The sequence below is a fragment of the Coturnix japonica genome, chromosome 5 (genome assembly GCF_054131305.1).
Source record: "Coturnix japonica strain WE chromosome 5, WE-NBRP24, whole genome shotgun sequence".
Classification (NCBI taxonomy): Eukaryota; Metazoa; Chordata; class Aves; order Galliformes; family Phasianidae; genus Coturnix; species Coturnix japonica.
In genome coordinates, this window is record NC_140667.1 from 27,542,083 (window position 1) to 27,567,074 (window position 24,992).

General features: G+C 43.7%; 3 protein-coding genes across 11 annotated transcripts in view; 1 reads left to right on the forward strand and 2 right to left on the reverse strand.

Moving 5' to 3' along the window:
* PLEKHD1 (pleckstrin homology and coiled-coil domain containing D1) overlaps positions 1-6,934 on the reverse strand; it is a 19,584-nt gene extending 12,650 nt beyond the window's left edge. For 3 of the 5 annotated variants that reach the window (XR_014946627.1, XR_014946628.1, XM_015864732.3), the window contains exon 1: positions 3,557-4,545. Coding sequence is in view for 2 of the 5 variants with exons in the window: in XM_015864732.3 (XP_015720218.2) it covers positions 3,557-3,705 (149 nt within the window). In the remaining 3 variants the exon portion in view is untranslated. Of the gene's footprint in view, positions 1-357; positions 864-3,556; positions 4,546-5,608; positions 5,732-6,349 lie in introns of those variants that run through there. The other 2 variants (XM_015864730.3, XM_085548989.1) reach the window with 2 other exon arrangements.
* Positions 6,564-18,114, reverse strand: SLC39A9 (solute carrier family 39 member 9). Its single transcript, XM_015864734.3, has 7 exons — positions 17,663-18,114; positions 15,979-16,087; positions 14,370-14,561; positions 13,706-13,774; positions 12,958-13,043; positions 11,233-11,367; positions 6,564-10,531 (listed from the first exon to the last, which is right to left on the reverse strand). Exons 1-7 carry the CDS (start codon positions 17,756-17,758, stop codon positions 10,301-10,303), a joined length of 918 nt encoding a protein of 305 aa, XP_015720220.1. The 5' UTR covers positions 17,759-18,114; the 3' UTR covers positions 6,564-10,300.
* LOC107314913 (ERH mRNA splicing and mitosis factor) lies at positions 17,718-24,329 on the forward strand. 5 transcript variants are annotated; one of them, XM_085548995.1, is made up of 5 exons: positions 17,718-18,408; positions 20,372-20,557; positions 20,668-20,803; positions 21,649-21,769; positions 23,832-24,329. In XM_085548995.1, the coding sequence occupies exons 1-2, from the start codon at positions 17,718-17,720 to the stop codon at positions 20,434-20,436; spliced, it is 756 nt and encodes a 251-aa protein (XP_085405121.1). In that variant the 3' UTR covers positions 20,437-20,557; positions 20,668-20,803; positions 21,649-21,769; positions 23,832-24,329. The 5 variants fall into 5 exon arrangements, with proteins under 5 accessions (XP_085405121.1, XP_085405119.1, XP_085405120.1 ...); XM_085548993.1 differs by having other exon boundaries at positions 20,372-20,459; XM_085548994.1 differs by having other exon boundaries at positions 20,372-20,459; positions 20,672-20,803.
* Positions 24,330-24,992: the final 663 nt, after the last annotated feature.

Sequence of the window (24,992 nt, forward strand, 5' to 3'; positions counted from 1 at the left end):
TGTCATGAGAGCACTCAGGAGCAGAAATAAATTGTACTGATATTTTTAAGCACAGCTGTTGGCAAAGACTTCTGCCACCGGCCTTTGTAAATAGGAAGGAAATTTAATTCCTTACTCTTTTTTCACATTACTTGTCACATTAAAATGTGCCACATTCTGCACAGATAGCCTTAGGTACGCTCTGATGAATACTGCGTGGTAGCCACAAGCATTGCAGCTCCTGTAAAGCAAGCCTGTAATTTACCAGAGCATGCCCTCAACATTGCAATTAAAGGAGAACCACTTCTAGCTTATTAGGATGCTCAAAATTCCCCTGGGAGAGCCCCTCTGCTCCAAGAAAATTGATGTTGCATTTACCCTGAAGGCAGTGGTACGGGAGAGAGATATTGGACTTCTCTTAAACTCAGTCCAAACACCTGCAGCACTCTACAGCGCCGACGGGCAGCTGAAAAGACAGGGACTGGTTTAGCAGGGAGCTTTCAAAGAACTTAACAACAAAGAAGATGTTTTGCACTGTTCTATAGAAAGATCTGCAGCAAGCTCAGGCTCTGGACCTACCACAAGCCTGCTTCAAAATGTGACAGCCCATGAACATCTGCACATTTACACTCAGAAATGTTCAGAGCATGCAAAGAGCAGCAGCAGTTCATATGCCCCAGTTTTTCTTTTCCTTGCCCATTCATCTGTACCTGCTCTGTTGCCACCAGCAGCACGAAGGAGCCCACCCGCTGTCTCAGCAGAACGCTGCTTTCTCACCCACTGACCAGCTCCCCCTCGTGTCCTGATCGTAGCCTTGCGAAATCTCACTGGATGGAACAGCTTCACCCAAGGTTAAAGTCACACTTCTGCACTGAGCATATTCAGTCATCTGGGGACTGCAGAGGAGCTGATGCCTCAGCCTGGAATGCGTATTACTGTAAGAGGTGGCAGGGAAATAGACTGCCCACCATCCTAAATGCCTCCCACCAGTGTCACAGGTAGGGGAGCAAGGCTGTTTCCTCATGATGGCAGGTGAGGATGTGGAGGAGGATCCCAGAGCAGGTGAGGGGCTGAGCTGTGCATACAACTCTGAGACACTGACAAAAGGCATTTAGCAGACTCGGCACTGGGCACATCTGTTGGACACATCCGACAGATTTGAAGAACCTCAGGAAACATTTGATAGGCAGCTGAAGATGCTGATACTGAACTGCACACCATTTCTAATCTAGCTTGATTTAACCTTTGTCATAACCCTCACTTGTTACATACTTTTGGGATACTCAGTGTTCCTGATAATCCCGCATAACGGATTATGCTCTAGTGGAAGATCAAAACAAGACCATGAGCACTGATCTCTTCAGATTGATGTGGCCCTGGCAGATGAGTGAACTTTTACACCCCTGACCTCATCAGTGGGTATTTGGAATGAAAATAGTAAGTAACAGAAAACCCCGCAGGCAAATAAGTAGGAAAGAACACAGGACATCAGGTTTGCTGGTGGAAGAATAAAGAAGTTAAGAAATTGAGCAGTATACTAAAGGCCTGGAGAGCAGCAGCAGAGGGGGAAGAGGAGGCAGCACTCACTCCCCTGCAGCACGAGTGCAAGAGCCACAAGGCAGCCCTTTGGGGCCTGTATCACAGAGGGCTAATGAGATTAAGTAGCAAATCATTGCACAGGTTTTTGAAATGAGGTAAGCATTTGCCTTACAACTGCTGTGCTCTGGCTGCCCTTGCCCTACAACAGGTTTCAGGGCACCACCCCACAAGCACACATGGCAAGTCCCGGTCATCACAACTCTGATCCAAGTCTGAGATTTCAATTGCTAAATCACCAACCACCAAAGCTCTGTATGGTCTTTTTACCTGATTTGTTATCTGTTCAGTCTCTATCTTTCCTTTAACCATGTGGTTTTCTTCCCAGCATCACCTCCAGCAATGCTACTACCACTGAATGAATGGAATCAGGCCAGTAAAGATTGCATATCTCCTAAAAGCCACACAGAGTCAGCTGCATGACTGATGGCATGGTGGGATCGATCCTCCTCTTTCATTTTCCCTGGCCTGGGAAGGGAATATCTCAAGCACAGGGCACATTTGCCTGTGCCCTATTGGTGTTATGGGGCAGAACCTAGCTGCAGGGGCACTTGATGTGCTGGCACAGCCCTGGGCTTCCTCTGACCCACAAGAACATGACACAGGGGGTTACATCCCGGCACCACCACATCACTCCCATCTGCCCTATGTTTTCTTATGTCCCACTGCCAGGCTCAGCCCAACCCTGGAACCAGCTCTCCCTCCCCTCATCGGCCCTCCTGCTTCACAGCCCCTTGGCTCTGGAGAGCCCTCATTCCAAGCCCTACAAGCACCCCAGAGACACCTCCCATTTCTCTAATGCCTTGCTGCTCCCCCAGGCCCAGCTGCTGTGCTCACAGCAACCCTACCACACAGGCTATGCCCCTCACTGCCTCCCACCTCCTCCCACTCACTGTTACTGAAATATTCACAGCTTGCTTAGGATGGGGGACTTGTAGGAACAGAAAAGCACTAAATAAATAATGACAGAGCACCGAGCCACTTGCCTTTAAGAAATTTTGATTAGGAAGAAGAAAGCCTCTTAAGAATGTGTTCTCCATAGCAAATTACCTTCCCCTGTGTTACTTTGTCCACTTTTCAGCAGCAACCACATTAGGTTGCAGACATCACTCATTTCAATAGCAATGCCTGTGAGCTGAGCAGGGAGCACCAGCACAAGCCCTCTGGCAAAAAGAAAACAGGCCATTGCTTTCAGGACAGCAAGCACAGCATAAAACCTGCACACATCTCACAGATGGCCACAAGCACAACACTTCCCAAGCAACGTTTAACCACCTATTGGGCCAAGCCATCTTGGCAGGTTTAGATTGAAGCGCCATGAGAGCTGTGCCACTTTCCAGACCCAGAGACAACATAGGTTCCTGTGGGCTTTTGTTAATGATTCACTTGGGCCTCCTACCAAGGGAAAGGTAGGGGAAAAGGAAAACAATACTTTGATTTTCTGGCACAGTTTCATTGGAGATATCAAAGTACTGAAGCAAGGTAAGTAGTTACCTTCTTTTAAAGACTGTGACGACTGATCTTGGGTTAGGAAATCTCTGTCAGTAGTAGGGGGAGCACACTGAGCTTTTTGGCTGCAGGTCTTGTAACTGAACAGCTTGCCAGTTACATCCATCAGGACTGACACTGATCTGCATCCCAAGAACGCTGGAAGGATTAGTCCATCATATCACATACCTCCCAGGAGCCACCAGAGTTGTGTACAGGAGCATGTTATGTTCCAACATGCAGAGACAGTACAACCCAGCCGTCTTGCACCCAGGGATCTTGGGGGAGAAACAAGACCCTATTTCTATTCTGCAGTGCCCATAGCATAGGGCACGGGGAAGTAAAGAGGAAAGCAGACCTGTGTGAAGCAGGCTCAAGGCAGCAGGGAGGCTCTGCCTGAAGCTTCACCCCTCGTCTCTGCGGCATTCAACAAGAGTTTGAGAGCTCAGCTGACACCCCAGCCCCGCGTCCCACCCCAGCAACTGCAGCTCACCTCCTGGACCACTTGGCCGACTGCCTCCCAAAGGGTCTCTTCCACAGCACTCCGTACAGCTGCACTTTGGTGCTGATGTCCAGAGCGTCCGAATCTGCCTGCTCCATGGATGGAGAAGGGGACACGGAGCTGGATTTGGAAGTGAACATGATAGATGGGTTTGGTTCCAGCTCTCCCCCTCCACTCAGCGGCTCAGAGAATCTGATTAAACGCAGCGAGCCAGAAGGACACAGTCAGCCCGAGGAGCAGACAGGCTGGGCTATGGGCAGAATCAATAACGTGGCTGCTCAGCACTCAGTCAATAATTCCCTCTCTGATGCACAGACAATGGAGCTTCTTCATTGCGTATGGCTTCCTGATGCATTAATAACAGAGCAAATCCCAGACCAAGAAATTGATAAATAAATAAAAAATAATTAAATAAAAAAAAACAAACAAAGAGAGGCTGAAATCAGGCGTACAGGAGGCAGAGAGCGCTCAGCAGGCAGAAGGTCATAATATAAGCATAAGGGCCTCCGCGCAAGAGCCAGCCAGGAATGTTATTGCACTCAGCATTGCAGCAGCCCAGGCAGCAATCAGGGCGAGATGAACACTTGGCTGCAGAGCATCTCTCACACATATCCCCCGGTTCTTCTACCTGGAGGCAGGTCTTCATCCACCCAAGGGCAAGGGAGCAGAGCAGCAGGAGCCAGCGAGCTCAGCCTGCCTCCATCTGCCCACTTTGGGTTTTGTGCTAGCCCGGCTCTGCCCACCCAGGACACTCACGTGGCTGCTGGGTCTGTGCTGGGCAGTGTCCGTGCTCATCCTTAAAGGGCCGTCACTGATGGAGGGCTGAGGATCACAATGCTGTCTGCTCTGTGCTTCAGCCTCTACATGCTGCGAGTACAGTCTCTGCCCTGCCTACCTCCCCCCCACCTCCAGGCTCCAGCTGGTTCTGGGCCACAGCACAGGTGCAGGAACACAGCATGCAGCTCCAGTTCCCAAAGCCCTTGTTCACCCCTGAGATCCACCTTCCCCCCCCCCCCCCCCCCCCCCCCCCGTCCCACCCAGCACAGCTCCAAAAACACTTAAACCTCCTTAATACCCACATGATTGCACATTGTCATCACATTGTTCTTCCCTGGGACCACCTCTATTAACACCACACGGTGGCAGAACCACCAGCTTTGCCCCTGGAATTGCAGCTGAAGCTTTGGGGTTTCATATAATCAATACGTGCTGTGAGACATCTGCTCCAGTTGTAGCTTGTTGCACCCCACGTGCATTGACATCGATGCTGTAATCACCAACCATCAGCTGTTACTCAGAAGTGACGCCCTGCAGGCATGCAGTTCAGGAACCAGTGATGTGCCACAGGATGCTCCGCAGCTTTACACGGAGACTGGCAGCTTGGGGAGCACTTGCAAAGCACCTTAAGCAGAAGAAACAGCTGCCTGCCTCGAGGCCATGTGCTGCCTTTGGCATTGGAGCAGTTACAGATACCCGGTCCTGAATAAATGTCACTGCTGATGGCCTAGATAAGAGACAGCAGCCCCAGCACACTTTCACATCCCCAGCTTTGACTGCTGGCCTGCTGGGAAAGAGTAGATTTTCTTCAGTGTCTGGTATGGTGCTACATTCTGGGGATATTGCATCCCATGGGATATGAAAAAGGAACACTTCCAACCAGGGCTTCAATCACGAGTGGGAACTGAAGGAACTGAAGTGCTATTGCTCTTCATGTCCCCACTTACTCAATGTGCTGTTCCCCCAGCTCTAATCCACTGCAGCCTCCGCCCTGAGTTTCTCCTCCCTGGTCTTCCACACTGCAAGGGCAGAGCACATCTGCAAGGACAGCCAGACAAGGTTTCCTTAATCCAAAATTCACTGTAAGGGCTCGCTGGCATCTACACACCTCAGGCAAGAGGCAAAAACACTGTGGCAAGAAGGGAGAGTGCTGTGCAGCTCTGCCTGGAGGAACACCTGATTAAGGCTTGCATGCATCAGCAGAACGGTTCAATTTGTAAGCAATAAATAAATGTCAGCTCATCACCTCCTTGCCGCAGTACTCACCCTTAATGAGTCGCATTGAAATGCCGATGGAAATGAAGCTTTCTATGGCAACTTTTGTCACATAAATGCACCCAAAGCACTTCCTCCTTCCTCAGGGCTTCACAAGAGTGCAGAGGTTGTATCCTATTACTCAGAAAAACAGTTTTATTAAATACACTGAAAGTATCTTGTCTTGCAAATGAAGCCAACGTAAAGAGATGACACTTCTTTCCTAACCACAATCCTATGAGCTACCAGAATAACAGCAGAATATCAGCTGAGATGCTGCTTATTGCTCAAGGGACATGCAGCTCAACCACGGCAACTGTTAGTCATGGGATTGTCACTAAACCTATAGATACTAAACCCATAGATACTAAACCTATAGACAGCAACCACAGGAGAAAGAAAAAAGTCCTTTTGCTGTTGAAGAAGTACTAAATCCTCTCTATCAAGGGTACTGCTTGAGTGGATGTGTGAAGACTCTGCTTTTGGAATAAATACTTCCCTCATTCCCTGACACTGCCATTCCTCCCTCCTCTGCAATTGGATGTCTAAAAGCCAGTCCTGCTTACAGGGCAGCTGGAGAGTACAGACACAAGACTACCTATATACCAAGTCAAGGCAACCTTGAGAGCTTCAGAGCAACGCCAACCCCTAAGCACTCTGTGGGAGACAGAAGTTGTCAAATGCCCCTCTTAAGCAGAGCTGTCAAATTATGTCTGTATTTATGGCTCTGAAATCATTCACTCCATGTCTAACCTGACATGCCAGACTGCCTCCCAACATGCAGTTTCACGCTTCTGATTTCCAAGCGGTGCTCACGTATTACGAAGGGAAGCTGCAAACACAATTACACAGAAAATAAATGGCATCGTCTGCAATGCTCGCATCCCATTTAAGACCGTCATTTCTCTTTGCAGGAGCTGTCACAAAAGCCCGCTTATAGTAAATGAAAAAGCCAACTCCGAAGCACTGCACCTAGTAAAAATTTAATATAATAAAACAAATTGAAAACCGCAACATTATTTTATAACCATTCACAATTAAAGTGGAAAAATTATAAGGCAGCCATTCATGGAATGATTTTGTGTACAAATGGTTGGAAAAATGAGACATTAAAATTACAGTTCCATACAAGGAGTCAGGTAAATGAGCACGCCATGTTCTGCCCTGGAAAGCCAAGGCTGCTAAGAGATGGAAGGAAATTAGAGAAAAAAATGATTGATTTCTATTTTTTAAAGAAGTCTGAAGTGAACAGGAACCTGAAACTCCAACCTTCCCACCACAACACAACCACTTCTCCTCCCACCCCATAATAATCATGTCCTCCACCCCCGAAGTCCCACAGCAAACAGCACAGAACAGGAAGAGCAGCAGCTGCATTAATTCCACAGCATCTGTTACTCTGCATGAAGCTGCTAACCACACCGACACCTCTGCTACTGTCAAAAGAAGGCTCTGAACCAGCTCCTGGATAAACACGGTAGTTTTCCTGGGTCTCCTTAAACTTTTTCTAACACAATCCAGCTGGAAATGGTTCTTTGAAGTCAGAATTAACAGCAGGTTTTCGCATTCAGCTCCTGGCCATTTGACATCACAGGGAATCATTAGCAAAAGCTCCTGTCTTGGTGTGACACCCTCACACAAGCTGATGACAGATCAGCTTCAGCACCCACCATCAGGTGCTGAAAAACCTATTTCCCTTTTTTTAAATACCGTGAACAACAGAATAATTACAACAGTATGGAAAGTACCTGAATGCACTGAGATGAAGAGAAGCACAGCTTTACCTTCACTTTCTACTGCCCATTAAGAAATCATTAACTGGGAAAACAAAAAACACACACACAGAAAAAACAACCCCAAAGCCGGTTAATGAGAAGATGATCAATTTCCTGGAGGGATTTACAGGTAAAAGGGGGGAAATGCCTGGCACTTGGTTAGTGCTATCTGCTAGACCTACTGCCACCTACCTCATAGTGGAAACACAAGCAGACATGGCCGTTACAGAGAGAGTGAACAGGAATTTGCTTGCACCGAGGTCCCCTGAGGAGTAGAAAATGATACCAGATGGCCTTGACTACGTGCAGTACTGATTTACTGTGACAGATGGGAAGATAGGTAAGAATGGGGAAATGATAAAATACGGTACTTCATTAACTCATTAAAATACTCTGCTGCAAGAAAATAATCGTCTATGTGGAACAGCTTGAAAAGGTTCAGTCATTTATGATCTTATATTCTCCCTATGACATAACCAGAAGTTTCCTCAGTCACCGCAGCTTCAGCTGTTATCAGACATAACAGTTCAACACAAGAAACAACAGAGGCAACAAAAAGAAAATATTTACTGCTTCTAAACAGATATGAAAACAATCATGATGGTCACTCAAGGGCCAAACTGAAAACTATGTTATCGGACTTCTTTGTGCCAATTTAAGTCATTGGTGTTTTAATATGATATCTCTCACCTACTGCTATACCCTGGCCAATAGTCCATGACTCACTGACTCTGATTTGTTACAGATCTTGAAGCTCTCCAGCTTCTGGAAACAGTTTGGTTATGTGGAAGAACTGAGTAAGGTAAAATAGTGAGATCATAAAGGAAGAAGGTAATGAAGGGGAAATAAGGAAAAACACTGGGAATTCTGGTGTAAATATCCCTGTGTTACCATTCACATCATACGCAGCAGCCTGTCACTGAACTTTTTAACAGGTAACTTACTTGTAAGTCACTATCTGACTATATGTATGTTGTAAAAAATGCTTCAAGACTTCATCCACACCACTAATTTCACAGTTGTAAATCAGCAAAAAATTAACTTTTGAAGGTCTAATGTCAGAAATGCTTGTTCAGGCCTGATAAGTCAAGTCTATCTAAAGAATAATGTCTTGTGGAAGAAGGTAAGTTCTACTTATTTTGCAACTATTTTCCAATTAACCCCCTGCAAAACACACAAATGAATAAAGTACTCAAAGAGATAATCACCAGGTACAAACACACTTAGGTTGTTACAAAGCCAACAGACAGAGCAACCACTACGCCAAGAGCCAGGACATTATCATTACTGACCTGGTAGACAATTAGGAAAATGACAAAACATAAGTTCAGAGGCACGATGGCCTGTGTAGTATAAGTAATAAATGGCATGAAAGAGACACGGCCATTCAAACTGAAACAATAAGCACTTCAGGAGAAATATTTCAAGCCTTGAAAATCCATATAAAAAAAAACTATTTGGCAATGTTATCTTTAAAAAGTGCAGAAAAATACAGCTTAAAAAGGGTACAGCATTAAAAAGTTCGCCCCTAAAGCATCGAGTCTGTGCACATCGTGCATTCCTGACTTTTCAACGCACTACAGTTATTGAAGAATATAATTTGCATAAGATAAAAGGTGCCTGACAAAAACAAACCAAAAATGCTGTGCCTTGGAAAGGGATGATCTTTTAGCACCCATTTGCACTGAGAGGCATCAGCAGTTGGCAAGAAGTCCTCGAGTAGTTTCACCAGACTAATGAGCATCAGTAAGAGGTGAATGTGAGATTCCCAAAGGAAAAGCAAAATGCCAAACAGGGCCACTGAAAACCCACCAGGTTTTGCTTGTCTGGTTGTTCTTTTTGTTTGTTTAGAACTGCTTCAGAAACACTTTGCGCTCTATCGTAACATATTTACCTATAGATCTTATTATGTTAGCCTTAGTATATTTTATTTAATGGAGAAAAACAACAACAAAAAGAAAACAACACATGCCCCCACTGATGTCAGTGGTTCAGACTCTTGAAAGTGAGCCGGTAAAGTTCTGTGGTCCCTCATCGGTTATTTCCATCAGATTTCTACTCCTCAGAGTCCAGAAGAGCTGGATTTCAAAGGACAACATGGATCTCTCTCACAAGTAGCAGGAGTGTAATCACAGAACCAAATTCCTAATACCTGCTAACGTTTTTGGTGCCTATACTTTACATGGCAGAAGAAAATATTGCCTGTTTCAAACTTATTAACAACTGTACGAACAATCAAAGTGACGCTCTCCTTGCTTCTATTTTTTATCCTAATCAATTGAATACACTGAAAAATTTGTTTTTTTCGTAGCCTGTTGATTTCCTACTCTAACATTACACTTCTATAGCACTTCTTTCCTATCAATGACACCTGTTACAACAGCACCGTTATCCAGAGCTCTGAGTGTAGCCCACTCCTGTAATACAATTAATGATGAACATTACAAGAACTTTTGCTACAAGAATTTGCATTGTCAAGACGACATGGATTCAGTGGGGGGAGAGTCCCCTTCTTCATTAGTAAGACTTCAATCTCTCAAAAGGCAGCCGTTCTTTGTTAATCTTCTCAGCTGTGAAAGCTCAATTGCAGGATGCTTTGGTGATTCCAATTTCACGATGAGTCACTACGTTCTTCCCCACTCACCTTTCTTAAACTCCAAATTCCATCTTCCCTGAGAATAGGGCCATAAGTAACAACTAAAATAGCAAATGTCTTCAGAAAAGTTTCACAGAATTTATGTCCGGCTGCCAAAGTACCTTTTGCTATACTAAAAATTTTCCAAGTATTCCTCATTTTGCAATCAAGGTTCCCTCTGAACTCCATAAAGTAGATGGGATGGATGATGGATAAGACAGACAATGAGAAAGGGAGCAGCTGACATTTACTGCTCATGTCAGATCAAGGAGAAGACCGGTGAAATTTGAGCTTTTAGTGATGGTGTCCAATGGACAAAACTAGAGGAATAAGGCATCCTAAAACCAGGGCTGCCACCTCCAGACGGTTGAGTCCTTTTCCTCCTGTTGATTCAGGTCTGTGGCTATGCGCGATTCCTCCTACTTCTGGGAGAACATGAACTGTGGCAACGTAAAGAAAGGTCCCAGCAGAAAAAAGCATAGCCACTCCGGTGGCATTGACTTCTGAAAGGGCCTCTTTGCTGCTCTGTGGAATTGAAATGAAAGCACAAAGAGAAAAAAAATCAGGATATGCAGAAGTTCTTCAATCAATAATAAAGAAATCCTATAAAGGTTCAGACACAGTAGGATTTTTATCAACTTTAAGCTGTTATCGCTGTGAGTGAATTAAAGTGTTGCTTAGTGTCTTGCACCTCACATGTGGCAACTGGAATTCTGACGTTGATGAGGGACAAAGTGTGTTATGAAAAATATAAGGTTCAGACTGCAAAACCATAAACTGAGTAACGCCAGACTGACTCTCCTTCTAAACAGTGTTCAATAACATGTTACCCTTTCAATATCTGCAGGTGGTGAGAGCAAGAATTGCCAGATTTAAGCCCCAACCATTCTCTCAGTATTTCATGTGTTATATGATTATATACATTGAGCTGTTAAGCACAACAGGCAGAAAGGAAAAAAAAAAAAAGACAGAAATCAGTCTTCTAAAAAAACCCAACAAACTACATATAGGAACTGTATATTTGGTTCTGATTGAATGCCATTGTTTTTTGTTTGCTTGTTTCCCATACTTACATTGCTACCATTTTATCTATTAAAAATAAAGAATACTGCTCCCGCTGAGTTTTTCAGGCAATTCAGAATTGTGTTTCATGAACTTTATTTGAGGTTCATTTCCCAACTTGACCACTAATCCACATTTCAGGCAGAACAGAATCACAGACCTACCTTACTTAGCCCTAAGTATGTCACCATGGACATAACAGGTGCTGCCAATGCAAAGACCAGCAAGTGTTTTCTAATTCGATTCCGTTCCAGCCCAGCATGCATCAGGAAGGAAACCAGGCCAAAGGCAGCTGGTGCCTGCAGAAACAGAACAAAACAATTACACACCAGTAATACAACCCCTTCTAAAGTAACCTGAAAGACAATAAGAGAACTTACTCCACCTAAATGCACTGAAGTATGACTTACTCCACTTAAATGCACTGAATTGGAAGAAATTCAGGGAAAGAATGTATATTTTCAGTTAAGTCCAATTAACGGAATTCTACATAACACCCCTTCTTAAGAATGTTTGTTGTAATGGAAACCCATATTCTGCCTATCATTCAAATAAGCTACAGCCCACAACCTGTTTACTACAACACCAATGAATGAAAACTATAACAAAAGCCACAGATCTATTTAATTCTTCAGAGAAAAGGAAACAGGAGATGTGAGCTACAAAATGCTCTCCCCTCTTAGGAAACTGATGTTCTAGCTCTGTGTTATTACTCATCTCTTTTGGGGTAGTAACACACAAGGCCACAAAACATATACCCATTTAATACCAACTATTTACTGATAGATTTCATGGGATAAACCTTCTTCCAAAACTGTGCAAATGAACAATTTAAAAAGACAGAGACTTTGAATGTTAAGAATAACTAAAGCAAAATTTCACTTGACACTAGCCACAAAGTAAGACTCACAGGAAGATGCAACACTGTTAGCACTGCCTCTGAAGTGGGTTGCATAAAGAACCGTTTACTGCAGGAACAGTGAACGAAAGACATTCTAGATCAGAATTTCCTAACATTTTGGACAGTTGCACAAGCAAGACTTTAGTTGAATGCATGACTAAGTACTGTAGTATGTGTATGTGCTGCTCTAAGTCAGGCACATCAGCACACATCTGGAACCTACACAGTCAACATACATTCTTGCATAAACACTAAGAAAGCTCTTCTTTTAAACATCATTTTCCCATGAGAAACTGTTTATGAGTTTTTTCCTGCAGATGTGAATGATTTTAAAGCTGCTTCAATAACAGAGGTTAACCAGAAGCTTTCTTTAGTTTTCCAATATTAAGCAGGCTCAGAAGACTTAACACTGCAAACTGCAAAACCTTTCATTACATAAATATCCTTTCCATTTTCTGGGCAATAGAGGCAAAACAAACAAACAAAAAACAACCCTAAAACCTGTGTGATGAACATAAAACCACATTCTCTCCTTGAATACACCAGCACATGCTCCTGCGGTCAACCTCCAGAACTTTGAGCGCATCTCTTACAGCAGTAATTCTGTAGATGTAGCAGGAAAATGAAAAACAAGCAGCACACAAATGCTGACACCACCATCAAAAACAGCAGCTTCAAATAACATAACGTGATGCTGACACATTTCTTGAAGAGCTGTTCTTCTCTCATCACTTCTGAGAGACAGTTCTGTTTGTCACTGCAGACAGGGTAGGCAGCATCAAGTATCAATTTCTTCTCATTCAGACTTACCACCCATTATTTGCTATTCTGTCAGATATCACAGTCATGCATTTTGGTCCTTGAAGTTGTATCACTAATGTGTTCATTTACAGATTACATCATTAAGGACACTTCAGAGCTTGACTAACTGTATGTTTTAATTTGTCTTTCAAAGAACAAAATACATGGGTTTTCGATGTCGGCTTACCTTGTGCAGCATAATTGCAACAAACACAATCAACTGGACACCGGTCTGAGAAGTAGAAGCTGCTGCACCCAATGCAACACCATCAGCTGAAAGAAGAATAAGAATTCCTGAACTACTCCTTCATCTAAGTTTCAGCTTCCCCCCACAGTGGCTGGCAGTAGAAAACATTTGAAAAGCCTTGCTGCTCAAAATTCTATCAACACAAATAGCCCCACACATCATTCACTCCCCACTGCCTCTTTACGCACAATTACAATTACATAGATAATGAATATCTACAACATCAGCACGGGTTATATACAACCCTTTCAATCCCTGCAAGTCAACATGTATGTGTTTCAGTTAAATATTTAAGCTCTACTCTATAAACTCCTTTCTCCTCACAAGATTGTCCTTGGTTTATTTTGGCAATGCGTCATACTACATATCAAATGCTTAAACATATATTAAAATATAGAAGATAAAGAAGCCAGCAAAGAATTGCACAGGCAGGAATTAAGCACCACACGAAATTATAGATGGGAAAAATAAAGGAGAGAAAACACAGCACTTGAATGCAATTCCATTAAAAACTCTGAGTATTGGAGTGTGTTTTCTCAGTCGGTTTTGATGGGGAATGTTGATTTTTTTTGTCGTTGGTATTGAAGACGCCATCTTCAAAACCAGAACAAGTATTTCTATCACACCTAAGACAAACTACATAGCAATGGAAGTCACCCTCGAGCTTTAACAATAGGTCCCGTGTTACCTGCAGCATGGACCACTAATCCCAGCGTTGTGGTGATTTTGGAATTGCCTGATCTTGCAGCTTCTGGATCTGAAAGGGTCGTGAAGAAAGCAAAGGTAAAAGAATAAATACACAAATTAAACTGGAAGAAGAAAAAAATCTCAATATTGCTACACATCTCTACCAGTGATAAACAGCTTAGAAAGTTGCATTTAAAACTATCAGTTTTTTGCATTTCTGCATTAAATTTAAATATCTTTCTTCATAATGTGCATCTCTAACACAGACCACAGTCAATATTCTCCTGCTATTTGATCTGATGAGAGACACACAAAAGGGTCACAATATGTACAAAGCACAGATTTTGTCAGAAGCCTTCTGGGAAGCCAAAAAACAAATGGGTTATACTGCAAAACAGACAATAACTCAAGTGTAAAATCACTCTCCGCACCCATACGTGCTTGCACAGTTATTTTACATTAATGAAGCACACTCATCAATTTTGCTGGATTCCAGAAAAGATTTCCAGCACAAACATTTAAAATGGCTCCTGCTCTAAGTTCATACAGCACCTACTGAAAATCTGGCTGTGACAGGTCAAATTAAATCCCAGTAGCATTCATGAAATTGCACCTTGCTAATATGAAGTAATGAGCAAGAGTAACTGAAGGGTTTCTTTACTCACCATCTGTTGAGTGTACATGAGAGCTGCCTATCTGGTCAACCAGAAGCATGAAGACAAAGCCAAGGACAAGTGAAACACCAATGTATGCGTGCAACCTGGAATGGTCATGGCCATACTCATGTACAACAGCAATTTCGGCGACCTTCTCAGACTCCATCACATGCTGCATCTCACTTGCTGGGTGATGCTTCCCTGCAGCATGCAAACAAACAGCTTAGGAAACAGCAGACTAACGTGAGGCCATCACTTTTTTCCTCCTCTGCTCAGTGTTCCTCATGCACTCTCAGACAACGCACAGCAGTCACTGCTTCATGGTTTTCTTAGCCCAGTTTCCCAGGATAGCATACATTTTTCTGCTTTAACAAAGGTCTCAGTTTCCAGCTGATGTAAGTGAAGAATTCCTTCTTCTACCAACTACCAGAAACACACTGTTAGAAAGGTACAAGCAAAGATGAGGAATAAAGAATTTTCAGTTAAGTCCCCAACTGCTGCATAGCACAGAGCACAGATTCAATTTCCCAGTTTCAGACTCCATGATCATCTGAATCATATATTCTTTCTAAACCCCTACAAACTCTACTAGAGACAAGCCATCACGAAAGCCCTTTGGGTGATGCAGAACAGGAATTTCATGCTCCTTGGTGTGCTTTTTTACAATAAACAATTGTACTTCCATGGCATGGAAGCCCCTTTACACACTGTAAGTGCTATTCAAATGTTTCCAGTGGGAGAAAAGACACAGTAAATCTACTTCCACATCTGATACCCCAAAGCTAAGTCAGATGTTTGAATTGCATGCTATATTCCAAGGCCCTGAGTTACCTATCATTCAGTACAAGTTGCCTCCATTCCAGAGCAGTGAAAATACTTACAACCCTACCTATAAATCCCTTTAATGTTCTGATAGGAAACCATTTCTTCTTTTTGCTAGACCCAATGATAATATATGATATAATTACTGACATCCCCAATGCCTCCCCCCTTCCCCTCCTGAAGCATATACTATAAAAATTGTAGCTCTAAGCATCTGGATGTAGATATGAACACAATTATGCGGGTGTTCATATTAATTGCATTTACTACTAGTCGTATCATTAAAGTAAAATCTATTTCACTTAGTACTAAAATGAAATGGAGAGCAAAGCCACAGCTACAGCTCATTAGAGACATCCTACACCACAGCACGCAAGTTACTGTACACGAAAGCTAACCTACAAAAAAGCAAGAGCAAATAGCCCACAATCTCAGCCTCCCCCAGCGGCATCCCTACATCTCTTCTCCAACGTTTCAGTGAAAGTTTAACCTTCTCCATAATAAAAAACATTACGCATAACCTACTGTAACACGCTGTGATTCTATGTTTTACAATACAACAGACATGCAAATGGCTAAATTGCTCAGCAAGAATCACAGCTTGATGGTGCTCCTCTGTCAAACGACCAGGAACACGCAACATTTTACCTACAGCAGTGATTATATGCTGCATTTGCTGTGAAACTCCCTGCCAATCTCAAGTTAAAAGCCCTAAAAGCAGACCCTGGTCAGTCCTAAAAGTATGGCCTGGATTATCTTGAGCAAGGCCATCCACAGACACAGTTTTTGTTCTTACCCTCCAAAATGTCTTCATAAAGTGCATGTACTCCTTCTGGCACAATGACAGCCAAGGCAGTTCCACACAGCAGCCCGGCACCCAGAACAGTCACCAACTTTAATCTCTCCTGCAAGCAAGCACAAAACAAGTATTACCTTTAAGCAGGACGGTGCTTCCCTTACTCTCTCCTATTAGTAGAGTTGAAGGCGCACAAGACCTACTCCTAATTTTTATTCAAGGGTGAACATATCCAAGGCAGAAAATGGTTAAGTCTTGCAGAGGTCACTTCTATTCACTTCTTAATAGCCCACAACATACTGAATAATGTAATAGTGAACATTTTGATCCTTTTGACCCTTATAATAATAACTGGCTACCGTATATCTGTGGTAGAACAATCATCTCACACACACGGGGAGACGTGTGTCACCACATACAAACGTTGACTACCAAAGTCCTGGAAACAAAGGTCAACATTCAAATGATGGGAAACCACTGGTAGCACGTTGCATTACGCCATCTGTTCTCTCACCCTGCTGCAGTGACACGTTGGTTAATCTCACCTAAAGAGGTGATGTTCACACTGAAAAAGCAGGAGGCTCTTGAGAGAAGCATGGCAACCATTCTGAAAGCAAGTCACATGGGATCAGGTTGCCCACAGAGGTGGTGGATGCCCCATCCCTGCAGACAAGATCAGGTTGGACAGCACTCTGAGCACCCTGATCTCATTGTAGACACCCCTGTTCATTACAGGAGAGCTGGGTTAGATATCCCCTGAAGGTCCCTTCCAACTCAAACAATTACTCGATTCTATAACAGGCAGCAAATTTGCACAAAGTCCTTTGGATGCTTCAGGGCAAGACTGAATACTGACGGGTAAGAAGGCAGCTGTGCAGTCTTGAAGTTACGTAAGGGAATTTCTATCAAAGCATCAAACAAAGCAGCAGCAGAACAGAACCAGACTAATGCTTACACAAAGATTTCAGGGTATATTCTGACATTTCAATACATTTAGTGGGCTACATTGATAGCAAAATTAACAGACTTCCCTTCTACGCTGTTCATTCTAGTGCTCCCAAAGCATCCACTGTGCTGGTAATCACAAGACCAAAGGGCAGGTTCAACAGTCTCTGTGATTCAGTGGATTCTAGTCTCCAGAAATAGTACTGATCCCAGTAGAAATGGGAAACCTCTCATTAGAGGGCTCCCACTGCCTTAGAACAACTGAGCTGTCACTCTATCACACCTTTATGATGGAAAAAATAATAATTAGAAAAAACCTACATCGGCATTAAAGGATGTTGGGTCCAGAATCTACAACTTTAATAACTTTGACATATAATCTCTCATATGCACCCAGGTGTATTGACTTCTGTACTGCTCGTACCCTCATTCCATTCTCCATAGAGCCTCTTCCTCCCTTTCAGCAATACATTGCACAGCCACAACACCCATCAAAGAGAAAGTTCTGAGATACACGGGGCAGTAACACAACTTGAGCTGTGAACAAGGAGAGACAGTTTGCCTTGTCAGCAACACAGAGTCCAAACTAAACCGTGAACCCAAACAAAACGTCCTGACAACGTTTTCTGAATTGAGAAGCCCACAGACACACCGTGACTTAACCTGCCACCTCAGCGGTTCCTAATGCAACTTGTAGCCCTGCACAAGGCCCAAGGTGCTTTGGGTGAAGCCCTCTTACCTCCGAGAAGTTCACGGCCAGAGGAATAATCCCCGCCACGTAGCAGGCGACCAGCATGGCCAGGGACAGCAGGCAGATGGAGTGGAAATCATCCATGTCGCCGCTCTCTATCCGCTTCCTTCAATTGAAATTCAACAACGCCCGTCCCAGCTCGGCCCTCACGCCTCAGCCCGTGCACACGCCGAGGTCCCACGAGGGGCTCCCGGCCATGGCTGCCTGTCCCCAGCCTCAGCCCCGCGGGCCCGGGGCCTCTGTGCCGCCGACAGCAGCGCGATACGGGATACGGGATAGGAGCGGCCCTGAGCTGAGGCAACGGGCAGGGGTTGCAGCGGGCAGGGGTTGCAGCGGGCAGGGGTTGCAGCGGGCCGGCTGCCTGCAGGGCTGGGCCGCGGGGAGCACACCCAGCGCCACGGGCCCACGCCTGCTCAGCGGCCAAGTGGCACCGCCGCCCCGCGCTTCCCCTTCCGGGGCCCTGCTCCCTCACCCGCCGCCCTACTTCAAGATGGCGGACGAGGCGAGCGAGAGAGGCGCCCTCACCAAAGATGGCCGCCAGCGCACGGCCACCCACCTCCCTCCCGCCATCCTCAGCGAGCCGCCGTGCGCGGGGCACGCATGCGCGGACGCGCTCTGGCACCGGTGCCTCTATGGTCGGCCGTTAGCGCGGCGCTTCCGGTGGGCGCGGGGCGTTGTGGGGGATCGTGGGGCGGCTGTCAGGCGGCGGTTGATCGGCGGAGCGGAGCGTCATGGTGAGCACACAGCTACGGTCTGAGCGGCACCGGCACCGTGCGGGTGCTTCAGATCATATCATAGGATCATGGTTTGTGCGGGTTGGAAGGGACCTTAGAGATCACCGAGTCCAACCCCCGGGGTTCGAGCCCTGTGCAGCAGAGCGGCACTTCTACCACTTGTGCCGCAGGGGGGATTCGAACCCCGGGCCTGCGGTGTTGCAAGGCGGCATTCCTACCACTGCGCCACCGGGGCTCTCGGCGCAGCCCGGGGGCGGGCGGGCGGGAGGTGTTCCCGCCACGTGCTGCCGGCTGTGTGCCCCGCTGCTTGAACGGGCCGCCATCAGGGAGCGGCCACACGGCGGCACGGTGCGCCCGGTGCCGCGGCTCGGAGCCGTTCTGCCCGGCTGTGCTTCTCCGGTGGGCCGGGAACACCCGCCATGGCCCTTGCGCGCCAGCGGAAGCTGCGGGGCCCTGCTGCTCGCCCCGCCCCAGCGCTGCGAGCGGGGATGGCGGCAGCGCCGATCCGCGCTATTTGCTTCGCTAGTCCTAAAGCACGACCGTATCCGTGCCCGGCCCGGGCTGCTGCTCGGCCTGGCCATAAGGAGAACAGCCATATGAAACCTCACGGTTTAGAAGCCCTTTATCCTGCGTCGCTCGGGCACGTGTTCAGCTGGGCATGGCGTGAATCGAAGGAAGAACAGGTCTCTGAACTTATGGTTTCTTTGCACGTCTCTGGTGGGAGATGGGCTGTTGGAGCAAAGCGTGCCACGTTATGGCTTTTTTTTTTTCCCTTAAGGTGGAAAAAATGGAAAGATTGTAAAGAAACGAGACACCATGCGTTCATTCTGCAGTAGGGGTGAGCCCAGAGCAGTGATTTCAGTGCTCCAGTTAAGGTGGACAGGCCTTAAAGGCAGCTAGTAACATATCAACATGGATGTAACTTTCTTTTCTGGGCTCCTTCAAACCTCCTTCTGCCACTTTATCTAAAACACAACTTAAAGAACTGCAAGCTGTATTCCAGGCATGGGAATAATGGCTGTATACAAATTAGTACAGTTTCCAACTACATTCTTTGTAAGTCTTTGTCGTTGCATTTGAGCACTGAAATGGCATCTGCACAAAGCATGGGTTAGAATTGTTCTGCTGGAGGCTGCTCAGTTTAAACCTGGTGATGTGCTTAGTTATACATTTCCAGTGTGTCTAATATGCCGATATGAATTGTACAGGTTGCATACTCACCTCATACATTAGCATTGAAAGCACTGAATCCAATTAACAGCGCTAGAAATGCTGTTTCCTGGTGTGCTGGTAAACTTTGTGCCATGTAACCTGTAAATCAGATCACAAACTGCATACGATTCAGAAATGTTAGACAGTTTCTTAAATTACTTCCTGCACCCAACTGAAAACTATTAGAGAAATAATGCAAGCTACAGACTATACAATCATTAGTCTTTCTTGCAGAAGGAAGAGTTTGCAGGCTGCCATGTGGAGCAGTTATCTGTGCCATAATTAGAGTTTCAGTAGATTGCTGAAGTGTTAACATCAGCGAATCTGTTTCTCAGGAAACAATCTTAAATACTAAGCAAGGATTTGTTATATAATGTGTGTTACCTTGCAGCTGAATAATTCAAAATAGCTCCTCGTGTTTAGACAACAACATTAATTTGGACTCTATCCTCGCTCTCTTGTTAGGATACTTAATTTACACTTACAGCTTGCATTTGGATTATGGCAAATAAATGCTACTAGTGGGATAGCTTTTGTACACCAACTGTATTGGCTTGCTTTCATCTTTAGGTAGAAAATAATATTTCTGCGTTTGCTGTGGGAACAGCTATTGAATGCTGCCCAGTTTGTGCAATGGTCTGATGGCCAGAAATAGAATTATTGCTTCTTCTCCAGATGAAAAACTTTGCATTACCTGTAAAATTTCATTTATTTTTTATTTAATGTGTCGTTTTCTTGTTTTGTTTTCCAGTCTCACACAATTCTACTTGTGCAGCCTACCAAGAGGCCAGAAGGCCGAACATACGCCGACTATGAATCGGTGAATGAGTGCATGGAAGGTGGGTGCAGACACTGCAGTCTAAAACTGTTCAATTCCCATTTGACATATTCCCTTGCTTTCTCAGTAAGAGAATAAGCTGCTGTTTGTTTTCCCAAGGTAACTTGGAAAAAAAATTGCAAAAGTATCTTATGTTTTGTTTGTTTTTTTATTTACTAATGTTTTAGCAAATTAAACATAGTTATTCTTTGTTTCTCTTTTTGGCTTAGCAAGATTGAACCATGTTCAGTTCATCAGAGTAGGCAATATTCTTGGTGGGGCTGTGCAACAGAGCTGTCTGAATGCATTTCATTTCAGGATCAGAGTCCAGCTCTCTCACTAATTTTTTGTGCTAGCCATGTAAAGGTAAGATTGCTACTGGAGATAATATATCAAAATATGTGTAATTGATAAATTATTTGCAAGCTATGGTGGCATACCTCCCAGAAACAAAGTTCTGTCTGACATTAAGACACTCAGCCTGAAGATTAAAATACTACAACTTAAAATATGAAGGTTCTTGTAATGTTAAAAATTAACTCCAGAAGCCTTGAAAGATAAAACAAAAACATAGTAAAGAGCACGTAAAACCACCACACCCACTGTACTACATTACTTTCAAATATACCTGAATAATTTATAGACAAGCATAAATAAAGCTTGTGTAAATTCATATACAGGCTTGTGCTGTCACTCTTACCTCGCTCATCCTTGTTGATGCTTTCATGAAGAATGACCTTTTCACGAGCAGCTTTATATAACAGTAGTTGTTCTTCCTCAGGTGCTTGTACAACAGAAATCAATGGAGCAATTGCTTTGTTAAAATCATCAGGAGGAGTTTCAGGTTCCATTTGGAACTTATTGTGTAGAATTCTACAGAACTTAATACTTTTTGTTCTAGATGATGATAGCGTTTCTTTTCATGCATCTTACCTGGCTTTATGGTATTGTGTTTAAATGCAAATGTCTAGAACAACAGTATTTCAACTCCGCAAAATCTGCCTACACTAATGTTGGTTTTTGTGGTAGTCACATATAAACTTTCCCGATATCTGTGGCTCCATATATGGAGAAGATAAACAAAAAACACCAGAAAAACCCCAAAAATCCTCCAAGCAAATAAGTGTGCTTGGTTTTTCTTATTTTGGGATTTTCTGTTTGCTTTCCCCAGCACTGGTGTTACTGTGTAATCATCTTTTTTTCCTCTGTAGGAGTCTGTAAAATGTATGAAGAGCATTTGAAGAGAATGAATCCCAACAGTCCATCCATTACATACGATATCAGCCAGTTGTTTGACTTCATTGATGACTTGGCAGATCTCAGCTGTCTTGTGTAAGTTTAGCTGTATGCATCTCTTTCAATGGCTTACAGAATTCAGAAATCGTCCTTATAAATCTTCACATGTTATTAAAACTCAGCAGAACCTGTTTAAATTGGGACTGGATCTGCTTTGTTTGCAGTTGATCCAATTGTTAAGGAGGCAGAATGGTAAAGGAATTTTATTTGGCTTAGGGCTGTTATCGGTATGGTGGTAGTCTACAGAAGTCACTTGCAATCAAGTGTTTACTTTGATTGAGATGCTGCAAAATGGAAACTTCAGTAAATCCTGAATAAGTGACTGAAGGCCCTGCCAGTCCTCCAGATATCCCCAGCTAATGGTTTCAGTGCTCTTCTGAATACATCAAAATCTCTGGTTCTTATCTGTGTGTTAAAGTTGTGGGCAAACAAAGGAGATAGGGAGTGCTTCCTATTCTGCTTGTGCTATAAAATCAAGTGCCTAATTTCAGTATTTAGAATGTAACCAACTTTGTAACTAAATCAATTAGTCCAGATCCTGGCTAGTTGCCATTCCACAAGTTCCAGAGTGATGGTTTGTGATAACAGCAGCATCAAATTTCACAGAAATTCTGCAGGAATACAGATACAGGTCTCACACTCAACCAAAAGATCCATATATGCACGTATTGATATTTCACTTGCTATGCTCAAATTCTAGGATTTCTTTTGAAGCCTTTACATACCTGGTGTGGACATTCCTGCAGCTGTACTGTTGTCTTAAATCCCAGTGCAAATGTTCTGCAGCTGCACAGTTAGTAGTGTTTGCCAATTAATTCCAGCTTAAAAAAAGAAAATGCTTCTTGAAGACGAGCACTGTATTCTTTTCCTTTGCATCTAGATGTACACATGGTACATCTGTTGCTCATAGAGACTTAGAACAAATGCTGTTTACCAAAGTTTTCATTTAAATAAATGAGGAACTATTACAATTTCTGCAGTTACCTTGTTCTGCTGTGTTAGATCTTCTGGTGTTACACTACTGGGCTGATGCACTTTGAAAGGCATGCTTTGTTTTAGTATATTTAACAAACTGAAGTTAGCTACTTGTTCTAAGAAGTAGCAAATATTTTCTACTACAGACTTCTTTCTTTATTAGGATCACAAACTTAGCGACACACCAGATTGTTTCAACTTAAGGTTTTCCACCAGGTGGCATACATAGCACATAACATACCAGACTTGGCTTATGCTCATGGAGATCTGTAAAGTGCTTTCTATCTGGCCTTGCAATGTAACATTATGAACAGATTGGGAAAAAGAAAGAAAAATAAATAAATAAAAATCAGCAATATTTCCCAAAACTAACTTATCTTACACTGCAGTAAGATTGCAGGTATATTGGTATGCACAAAAACTCCTTCTATAGTCTTGAATCTGCCACCAAGTTCTCTGGTACTGATGAGAAATCTTGCCAGTAGTCCACTTTTATCACCTGCCCCCAGGTAGCAAAGAAAACTAACCTGTGGGTTCTTGGTTTTAGTTTTCTTTTTATGAAGCGTCATTGTTTGTTAGAGGCAAGCTCATATTTGCTGCCAGCTGACAGGAATCATTTACCATCTGCCTGTTAGCCTTTACTCTTGAAAAGTTGTGATTCTATTAATTGTTTGTTTTAAATCCAAACAGAAAAGGAACATTTGAAAAATTATGCAAGCGCTTGCTTGAAGTTAAGCTGCATGTTTGGCTCATTAAGACAATTAAATAATGTTTCATGGTGCAACTATTAGTTTTTAATCCTAAGCTCCAGAATATTAAATTGCTTTGTTTGCTTTATCCCATAAGTAATTAATTATATTCATGAATTTAAATGCAAAAACTCAGTCTCTTAATAGTCTTTGGAGTATTTAGTTCTGTTTCAGGTTCTTACTGATCTGTGGGGTAACTTCTCAGGGAGCAGGATAAATCTCTTTGATAAGAGGCAATTATCATTCACTTTGATATTACATGTGCTCTGTACGCAACTTTCTGCCTCATACACTTGAAGACACTTCATTGTTGGTGAAGTCTTTCTACTAAATGTTCTATGGAATAGACAAACATTATGTCTTTTTCCTTCTAGTTACCGTGCTGATACTCAGACATACCAACCATACAACAAAGACTGGATAAAGGAGAAGATCTACGTCCTCCTTCGCAGGCAGGCTCAGCAAGCAAGCAAATAATGGGGGCACCATCCTTACTTGGGTTTGGGGGAGGGCTTGGACAACAGGTGTGTACAGAGCATAGTAGTGAAAGTTTTGTATTATAGTCATCCTGTTGCCATCTTGTTAAACTCTTTAGTCAGGCCTGAATGTCTTGTTAGAGATGCAAGGATTTTGTTGGATTTGACCTTTTTTTCCAGTGTAGTTGAAAAAGAAATGGCAGCATATTCAGCAAAGTTTTAATTTGGTTGGATTTTTTCCTCCGTTCAGCTAATGGTCCTACCTTATTTGAACCCCTGGGGCTGTTCACATTGTACTTCACCACATTTATTGTACGTGCCCTTCTGTGGGGTTTCCAGTGTTTAGTTTTTTCCTCGGGGCAGTCTTAATGGGAAATAAACTACCCTTTAGTTAAATCTGAGTGCTGAATTTTTTGCTGGGGGGGCTGTTGCCAAACAACAAACTAACTTTTTCTTGCTTATTTGCCAAAGGAGCCTTAAAGCTTATCTGGACTGAACCATGAACCATCTGCAGTACTACATCACTGCTTAATTTCTGGCATGCACAGTTAACTTCTCCCACCTATCCTCAGCTACTGTCTTTCTTGGGGGATCCATGGGAAACATAGCAACTTGGTCTTGTGCTTTAGACAAGCATCTTTTAAGAAGAATCAAGTTCATCTCTCTCTGGGAGAGATGTTAGCTAAGGACAGGCTGATGTGTCATGTCACAGACCTCATGAATAGTTTTATTTCCAAACTTCCTGAGGAAAGAAATAGGCAAAATGAATTATTTGGCAGGAGTCTGACCTAAACCATCATCTCTTTACAGAAGATAAGGATCCATCTGTTCACATGCTCTGCAAAATGATAACCTCCCTACCTATAGTGGATTCTGCTGACTTTGTAATCACATTGTACTGAAAAAAATTAGCACTGGAGGATATAATAGACCAAATAGCAAGTATGGGAGCAAGACTAGATTGATGCTTTGTGCTTGTGTTAGCACAGAGTTTGTCCGCTGTGGGTACAGACTGGAATCAGAATCAACAGGCATACGCAGCCAAGATCATTTGAAGAG